General features: G+C 38.6%; 1 protein-coding gene across 1 annotated transcript in view; it reads left to right on the top strand.

Annotated features, from left to right (window-relative positions):
• LOC108968186 (transcription initiation factor IIB) overlaps positions 1–4,296 on the top strand; it is a gene marked incomplete at its 3' end in the record, with an annotated part of 41,073 nt that extends 36,777 nt beyond the window's left edge. Inside the window, 2 exon segments of the mRNA XM_018932022.1 lie at positions 3,872–4,106; positions 4,175–4,296. Coding sequence (XP_018787567.1) covers positions 3,872–4,106; positions 4,175–4,296 — 357 coding nt within the window.
• Positions 4,297–9,276: the final 4,980 nt, after the last annotated feature.

Below are 9,276 nucleotides of genomic sequence, written 5' to 3'. Positions count from 1 at the left end.
GAGTTTGGTTGACATAGCTGTAGCAGTTTCCGAGATATGTACAAAAAACTTAGTAGGGGGCGGAGCCACGCCTACTTTTCCAAAAAATTGCGGCCAAATATGCCCCTCCTTAATACGATCCCTTTTGCCAAATTTCACTTTAATATCTTTATTTATGGCTTAGTTATGACACTTTATAGGTTTTCGGTTTTCGCCATTTTGTGGGCGTGGCAGTGGGCCGATTTCGCCCATCTTCGAACTTAAACTTCTTATGGAGCCAAGAAATACGAGTAGCACGTTTCATCATGATATCTCAATTTTTACTCAAGTTACAGCTTGCACGGACGGACGGACAGACGGACAGACAGACATCCGGATTTCAACTCTACTCGTCACCCTGATCATTTTGGTATATATAACCCTATATCTGACTCTTGTAGTTTTAGGACTTACAAACAACCGTTATGTGAACAAAACTATAATACTCTTTTTAGCAACATTGTTGCGAGAGTATAAAAATGTTAAATTATTACATATATACCTTTTGAGCTGGTAGTTCCACTGTAGGATATCTAATCTGTTTTCAAGTTTTTTTTTAATTTGTTAAAGATGTTTTATATGAAATTTTTGATTTGCAGACATTGCATTTTGCACATATCTTATCTACTACTTCAAACATCTGCAATACTACACTTCTTTTCCTTGATACATTTCCAGCCATTATTAAAAATTATAAGAACGTTAAACTCAAAACTTCAAACCGCGATGACGAAAAATAGCATATACATACCCTGAAGAAAGCTGCTACTTTTCTTCTATTTGCTATTGTGATCGTATGTACTGCGTTGTTAAAAAGCCACAGTTTCACAAGATTATTCTGACCTGCTATCGCAATCGCAATTCACAAAATCAAACTGCTATCGAAAATCACAAGTTCGAACTGCTATCGCAAAGCACAGTTTCGAACTGCTATTTATAAAATATGATCGCATTTGCAATATGCGATTTTTCAATCACAGTGAAAAAATCACCGGTAGTGAAATAACGCTCTTCACATAGTCGGCCAGCTTGTCAAGCTCTTCATACTCATACATTTCGGCTTTTTGCTGTCTACAAATGCGTCTCGCTTCCCTCTTCAACTCTCGGTATCTATCCCATCCCTCACGTGTTGTGGTCGATCGTAACGTTGCGAGGTAGGCAGCCTGTTTTCTCTTCGCTACGACGCGACACTCCTCGTCGTATCAGCTGTAATTATGCACCTAAAGCAATGGTTTCGGTAGCAGCAAGAACTTCCTGGCCTGCCTTTAATTGGCTGTTACCATATTGCTTTCCCCCATGCACGGCCTGGAAAATGTTTAAAACAGCAACTGTCGGGGGAACGTTATAAATTTCGGATTTAATATATGATTGGTATATACTAATATATGAGGGTGTGTGTGTTTCCAATATTGGTTAATTGTTCTTAATTTCGTATTAGATAATGTAAGAATTCAGTGTTAATAAACATACATGTGAAATGTCATCCTTGACAAAAAGGGACAAATAGGCAAAATAGAATTTCCATAGCGTCTGTTGCTCACATTTCGGTGAGCGTACAGAAGTTTGAGTTAAAAGTTAACCACTGGAACGAACAGACGCTCGCAGCAAGTAAACACTAAAAATCAAGAACTAAAAGTGAAGGAATAAATACAGGGTGGCTGATAAATTTTGATACATTAAGAAACTCAAATTTTTTTTTCAGTGTATAGAATTCACTTTTCTTTTATTAAAAAAGCTCATTCAATTTTATTAAATATAGCTTAATTAGTTTTAAAAATAATGGAATTTAAATGCCCCCCTGCTCGTTGATGCATGTGCGGCATCTTACCAAGAAGTTGTTCATTACTGCTTGGAGAGTTGAGACAGGAATAGCCGCAATTGTTTCTTGAATGGATTGCCTTAGTTCATTCAAATTTGTTGGTTTTGCTTTGTAGACTTCCTGTTTGCAAATAACCCCACAAGAAAAAGTCAGGTGCAGTAAGGTCAGGCGACCTGGGTGGCCAACGGAATGTGGAGTTTCTGGATATCAGCTTATTGGGAAATTTTCGTCGCAATTCTGTCATCACATGTGAGGAGCTGCTCCATCTTGCTGAAACCAAACAGAGTTGAAAGAAATTCTCATTCGGCGTAATTCTGGATAGAAAAACTCTCTCAACATGCTCAAGTAACGGTCTCCAGTAACCGTAACGGTGTGACCGTTTTCTTCGAAGAAGTAGGCAGCGACAATGCAGCGTGGTGAAACTGCACACCACACTGTGACACGAAGTAGATGCAATTCCGTCTCATGGAGTATCTGTGGGTTGGAAGCACTCCATATTCGACAATTTTATTTGTTTATTTTGCCGTTTGAATCGAAATGGGCCTCGTCAGAAATGAAAAGACAGTTCAGCATGTTTCTATCCTCTTCAACCATTTGAAGCATCTTCTGGCAAAATTCCAAACGTATCGGCAAGTCTGCAGCGTTCAATTTGTTGGCCATTTGAATTTTATATGGGAATAAGTCCAAATCTTTGTGCATAATTGACTGTAATGWCTRTCTGCTTACACCCATTTGAGCAGATAAGCTTCTTGTCGAAACACGTGGATTGTTTTGTATGGCAGCAGCTGAAGGGTTTCGATGGTAAGGTCTTTTGTTGACTGTCCCATGCTCGGCAAAATTGTTTACAAGTCTCATTATGGTTCACCTGCTCGGAGGATTGCCGCCAAACGTGCGCCTATCCTCTCTTTGAACCGAAACTACGGACTCCAGTGCGTGATAGCGGCGGACAATCCAAATTCTAGTCTCAGTGTCCCAGTTATCCATTTTTGTTAAATGACCAGATTCATTAAATAGAAAAAAAATTATTTATCCATTTTTGTTAAATGACCAGATTCATTAAATAGAAAAAAAATTATTTAATTTTTTTTGGTAGCGGCTTTCATCAGCCACCCTGTATCATTCCCACGACAGTCGGGTCTACGAAAACCGGAACGGACCCCGATTTTTATCCGGCCAAGGACTGTCAACTCGGCAGAATKCTGYCGTTACAACAACAACAACAACAACAACCACCCTGTATATTAAAGCTGAAAACATAAATTCTTTGAATGTTGTTAATTTAAGAGGATGACGAACCCCACATGCGTGTTAGGATTTCAAATACGTTGATCCACTTTATGTTGTTGGGTTTATTCCTTCGGAGTGAGGTATTACTGATTAATTTTGTGTGGTTTCTTGTGTTGTATCTGTATTATGTGATGTTGTAACTTGAGATAATGTTTACCTCTTAATGTATTTCAACGAGTACTTTGTATAATAATGTTTCACTTATATAAAGTTGTCTTTCAGCTTCTTTAGAAAAACGTGGAAAGAGTAAATTTAGTTTCTCCTCTTTCGCTGTTAAGTAAAGTTGGGGCGATTGATATTCCCCTGCATTACGCCTCTATTATTTTATGTAATTTATAATAACAACACCATGCTGTTTACTTCACCAAATTTGATTGATTCTTGACATTGTTCTGTTTAATATATATTATAAGGGAAATACGTTTACGAACAGTTTTGATGGCTGAATTGGCTTGACCACGCCAGACACCCGAACTTAGCCCTTCCTTACTTGTTCAAACTTGCTTTGCTTGCTTGCTTGTATTGGATCAAAAAGATAATCAGTTATAATGATACGTGAACATGTTTTCATTGTAAAAGCAAATATGCTTTGATAATGCTGTGTTTACTATAAACAAAATGTAATAGCCACGTATTATAATGAAAATCATCAGTGCATCATTAGTGCAAGAAAGTAGAAACACAGATTTGGGTCAAAAAATTCTTCGAATTTTAATACTTTTCATAAGCTATATATTTTGCTTATAGGTACATGATGGTAAAAATCTCAAAGGACGGTCTAATGATGCTAAGGCATCTGCATGCTTATATATTGCCTGCCGACAAGAGGGAGTTCCACGAACTTTCAAAGAAATCTGTGCTGTTAGCAAAATAAGCAAAAAGGAAATCGGTCGTTGCTTCAAGTTGACTCTAAAAGCACTTGAAACAAGTGTAGATTTAATTACTACAGCGGATTTCATGTCCAGATTTTGTGCTAATCTTGGTAATGTTTAATTAAATAATTATTGTATTTGTAAATATAGTTTCGGTTTATTGTTATATTTATTTTAGACCTTCCAAATATGGTACAACGAGCTGCGACGTATATAGCGAAAAAAGCTGTCGAAATGGACATTGTTCCAGGAAGATCACCAATTTCAGTTGCCGCCGCAGCTATATATATGGCTTCTCAGGTTTGTATAAACATTTGGTAGAAATTTATGTATAATGTGTAAGCCTCTGACAAAGTTGTAAAAAAACTAGACTCTTGCTATATCTGCATTTTTGTAATACGTATTTCTATTGATTTAAGTACAGATACCATGCGGAAATKTTACCACCCTGTAGTGGAAAGCACTTTTTACTATCCTTTAGTTCAATCAATGCGTTTAATAGCCTTATGTTAAAGTCGTATTTATCGTGGAATCCTATTAATTGAAWCACGTACTYAAWKTTAAATTTAAATTTATAMAAGGCATAATTTGTKAAAAAATTGTTTACTGATATTAAATTATATTATATTATTGCAAAAAGCTGCTACAGAGTATAATAGATATGATAAAGATATAACGGTTTTTTGTAACACTTAAAACTAAGTAAGATAAATACAGAATATTATATATATTTACTATATATCTATATTCATCCGTTTTCTAGCAATCTACTATCTTAAGTAATAATTGAAATATATTGATGAAACTTTGCACAACTTTTTCTTGCCACCCAAGGAAGGTTGGTATTGTATATTATTGCAATCGACTTGTGGCCACGCTCACCAAATGACTTKAAACGMAAACCTATAAGTKCTATAACTAAGCTTCGAATTAAGATATAATATTGTAATTTGATACAGGCGTGTGTGCTGAAAATCTTTAAGAAGTGAGCATGACCCTGTTAGTAATAAGTTTAATATACATATTTCACAAGCTATTATAGCTATATCAACCAAAGTTCACAAGATCGTGATCGAATAAAATCGGGCGTAAGCTTGCCCTCGTCCAGATATACATACATATGTGGGGTTTACAAATATCCGGTTGACTTTACTTATCATGCATCGGTTGTTATAACAGGTGGTCAAAGTAAAGCTATTATTTTCAATAGCCTTTTAAGAGTAAAATGAAGAGATTCCAGAGCTACCGTAGACGACGAATTGGTTGCATCGTTATTGTTTTCTAGGTTGCCTAATGAGTCTCAAGCAGTCGTTATGGCTGAGGAGAAGTTTAGGCATAAAATCGCCAAGTGCTTGTGAACCAATTCTGTAAATAATGGGCGACCAAAAGTTGATTAAAGCAGACCAGCCACAGGCGAATTTGCACATTTGTTTTTGTTGGACTTTTTCCCTTGTCCCGGGTCAGTTTTTACTTTGGCGTCTATCCGTACAAATGATAACTAAAAGGACAGATTTGTCGCACATTATTTTCATATTCTTATATTATAGTTTTAAATTGTATTCACTTTCAATAGCAGTCTTCAGTAGTTGTACCCCAATTCGTAAAATCTGAAATAATTTTAAATCCGATAATTTTTTTACTTATAATACAACTGTCATTGTATGAGTTTTTTTAATTCGGAGGGGGAATCTTCGGATGATACCGTAAATTTTTTCCAAGGTAAGCACGATTCARGAGGATGGAGTCATGTGTAGAAGTTCACGCAAGTGAGGAAAGTTCTCTGATCGCCATTCACTTGGGAGTGGCCAGAAACGATTCTTTTACATGTGACTCAAGCAGCTCACGACTTCCGGTCTTTGACCAAGTATCCTCTGGGTAGAAGAGGAACATCCGTTTGAAGGCGAGCTAAAATGAGAAGGCGAAATATCCCCTACATAGGGTTGTGTGCAGAGTTTGGGACCCGCCACGGGACCCCCATTTGGACCTCCAATGAAAAGGAACAACTAGCCTCGGATGAGAGACCCTCCTTTTGATGACGACCATGGCTAAAAATAACTCGGCTATAATCACGTAAGCGGTGTCTACGCCAAATAAGAAGAAAAAGAAGCACGATTCGTATTGGTCGCTGACGCGGTGACCAATACACCTACGTACTAAACCCTTAACTTCATCGTCATTGCTTGTTATTTGTCACACGGAACTGCCGTTAAGCATTACTTCGTGAGGCCAAGCTTAGCCATTCGGCTCGTCAGTCACGCCATTCTGGCCTACTTCTCAATTCGCTGGGTTGTTACTTTTTTTAGAGCTCTTTAAGAACTATAGCAGACCACATTCTCACGCTATCCCACACTTTTTTTCGATTAAGTCAACCATGCTTTTACACTTTTAATTAGCCTGCGAGTCCATATAACCGTTGTAGCTGCATCCCATCGTTGTTGCCATTTATTGTGGCTTGCTGGTTTCTCATCCTTCCGCTCCTCCACCGTTAATCGCCTACCCAGTCTTGTGGATCTGTTGTATACTCTTTGCCATTATCTCTGGTCGCATTATACCCGCCATACTTCGTGTGCTCGCGACTGTAATGGCACTGAGTTGCATTGCAAACTTCGCTCTCTTAGCATACGTTTCTTGCTGGTCTCCATATGACCGCCACGTGCATCAAAATTAATTGACTCACCTTGGGCAATTGCGCTCGCCTATTTTGGTTTGGTCCACCTAAGTTGGCCATTATTTTTACTACAGCGGCCGCTATACGTGTTGCTTTTTCACATACCTATGTGCGCCTTGTTGCTAAGTATATCATCTATAAGTACTCCTAGGTACTTCAACATCTTCTGGGTCATGATACTATGACCGAGGATATTTAATTTGATGTCTTCAATCTTTCTCTTTCTTGTAATTGTTCATTTGTTTGCCCAGGTTGAAGGTTTGTTGCCGTGAGTCATTCTTTGATCGTTAACGTTGCATGATTGCAGAGATTCGCAAGTTGACCAAGTTCGTTTGTTACTACAGTAATGTCAATATCATCCGCGTATCCGATAATCTGTACCTGCTTCGGGCGTGGTACACGCAGCACCCCGTGGATCAATACGTTTCACAGCAATGGCCCAAGCGCAGAACCTTGTGGAACTCCGCCCGTTACCACATATTATTTTATCCGTATCATTCAGTAACAGCCGGTCGTGCAGGTAGCTGTATATAATCTTAACCAAGTAAGCCGGGCTTCCGTTACCTTCTAGTACATTTATGATGTGAGGCCAGTATGCAGCAGAGTTAAACGCGTTTTTTAACGTCAAACGTGACTACTGCGCAGTGTTCCTTTGTAAAGAGTTTTTCAATAGCTACGCTACAAAAGTAGACCAATAGGGACAGCAAACTACGACATATTTTTTTCCACTCTTTCGACATTTCTCTTCAGTAAAGTGTGCTATTTCACCATTGAAAGATATACGATCCAACAACGAATCGAAATTCCCGAAATTTATATATCCCCAACAAATTTCAGTTTGGTGCGATTTATGGAAAGCCGGCGCCATTGGGCCGCACTTCTTCCGTGATGATGAAGACCGGCACATTACTGTGAATGGGAATCGCTACCACTCAGTGATAAGCGAATATTTTTGGCCTGAATTGGAAGATATGTGGTTCGAACAGGACGGCGCCACAAGTCACAAAGCAAATGCCACAATCGATTTATTGGAAACTAAGCTTGGTGAACGTGTTATCTCATGAAATGGTCCAGTCAATTGGCTGCCACGGCCGTGCGTTTGACGCCGTTGCACAATTCCTTGTGAGGCTACATCAAGTCAATGTTTATGTCAACAAGCCAGCGACGATTGATGAACTTTGTAATCATATCGAACGTGAAATTGCAGCACTATCGGCCGAGTTATGCAAGAAATACGTTGAAAATTGAGTTCAAAGTCGGGACTTCTGCAATTGTGCCCGTGGTCACCATGGAATAATTTCCCTAGTAGCGGTTTGTCCAGAAACATTTTTCCACATGCCCATATGGTAGCTTAGTTCGTGTTGTCAAATATCAATGCCGCGTCGCTTGTATTTTCACGGTCTGCATAAGAAGCTCCTGTGTAGCCTCACAGTGGTTGAGTTGCATGTCTCTCATTTTTTGGTGTTCTTACATGTCTCTTGATAGCGGGGACACTTTTAACTATCTATTTGGTGAACGGTATTTTTCCAGCGATTTTTCTTACATGCACTACGTATGTCCGTATTCAAGACATCTGAAATACCTGAGATTTTGCTGCACCTTTATTCTGCACACTTGGATCTTAAGTGTATCAAGAAGTATCCTCGTTCCATCGCTGGTAGGCATACCACAGCAGTTTGGGTTACTAAGTATTTTTTTCTGTTCTCTCTTTATGAGATATTGAACTAATTTACTTGCAGACGTATTTCTACCATGACCTATTGATTTAGAGCTTTTATCTGCGCATTTTCCCCCCAACACTTTACCTATTTCGGTCTTTAAGAGCCCCGTGTCCTTCATCTTGGCCCCCTTCAGAATTTGACCATTTTTTTATTTTTCCCTAGTTTCTGCAAAGTATCATTCTTCCTGACAGCTTGACCGTTATCCAACCCATCTTGTTTTCCCATTTCTATCTCATTGCCTTTAACTGGGTTATCGCACTTTGCTCAGGGAAACTTCCGTTTTGTTGGGCCATTCCTTATGGCTAATTTTATTCTTCTCCGACGGTGTTCTTTGCCTTAGCTGTACTTTGTCTCGAGTCTTCTTGGGTGTATTCTTTGTAGTAGTTGTCATGACGAGAAACTACGTCGTGCTTATTTACTTGCAATGTGCTCCTCCTGAACGGCAGAATGTATTGCTTACAGATGGAAGATACTTTAAGACAACATTTATTACAGGCACAGTTAAATGATGATTTTATGAAAGCGGTTAAGGCTATATTAGAAAAGGGTCCTTATGAAAATTTCTACGGGAATTTTATGCAAAGATCCCTCGAAAGAGCTAATCGTTGTTTCCTGTTCAATGCAAGATGACATAACACGGGCAGTGCGAAGACAAAATCACTTTGCTGCACGTAAAACACAAGAGCTAGTAGAGAAATCTGATTATATATCAAAACTATGCCAGAAGGTTGTTCGAACAGTTGTGTAGAGTGCATTGTAGCAAACGCCAAAATGGGCAAGAAAGAAGGGTTTCTTATTCCAATTCCTAAAGATGAGCAATCATTAATCACCCATCACTTAGCCATTTAGAACCTTTGACGGTTATCGCAACACAATATAACTACATTTTAT

The sequence above is a fragment of the Bactrocera latifrons genome, unplaced genomic scaffold (assembly GCF_001853355.1).
Source record: "Bactrocera latifrons isolate USDA-ARS-PBARC rearing strain unplaced genomic scaffold, ASM185335v1 scaffold_1023, whole genome shotgun sequence".
NCBI classification, from domain to species: domain Eukaryota; kingdom Metazoa; phylum Arthropoda; class Insecta; order Diptera; family Tephritidae; genus Bactrocera; species Bactrocera latifrons.
The sequence above is the reverse complement of the archived record's forward strand: the minus strand, read 5'-3'. Positions and strand labels throughout refer to the sequence as shown.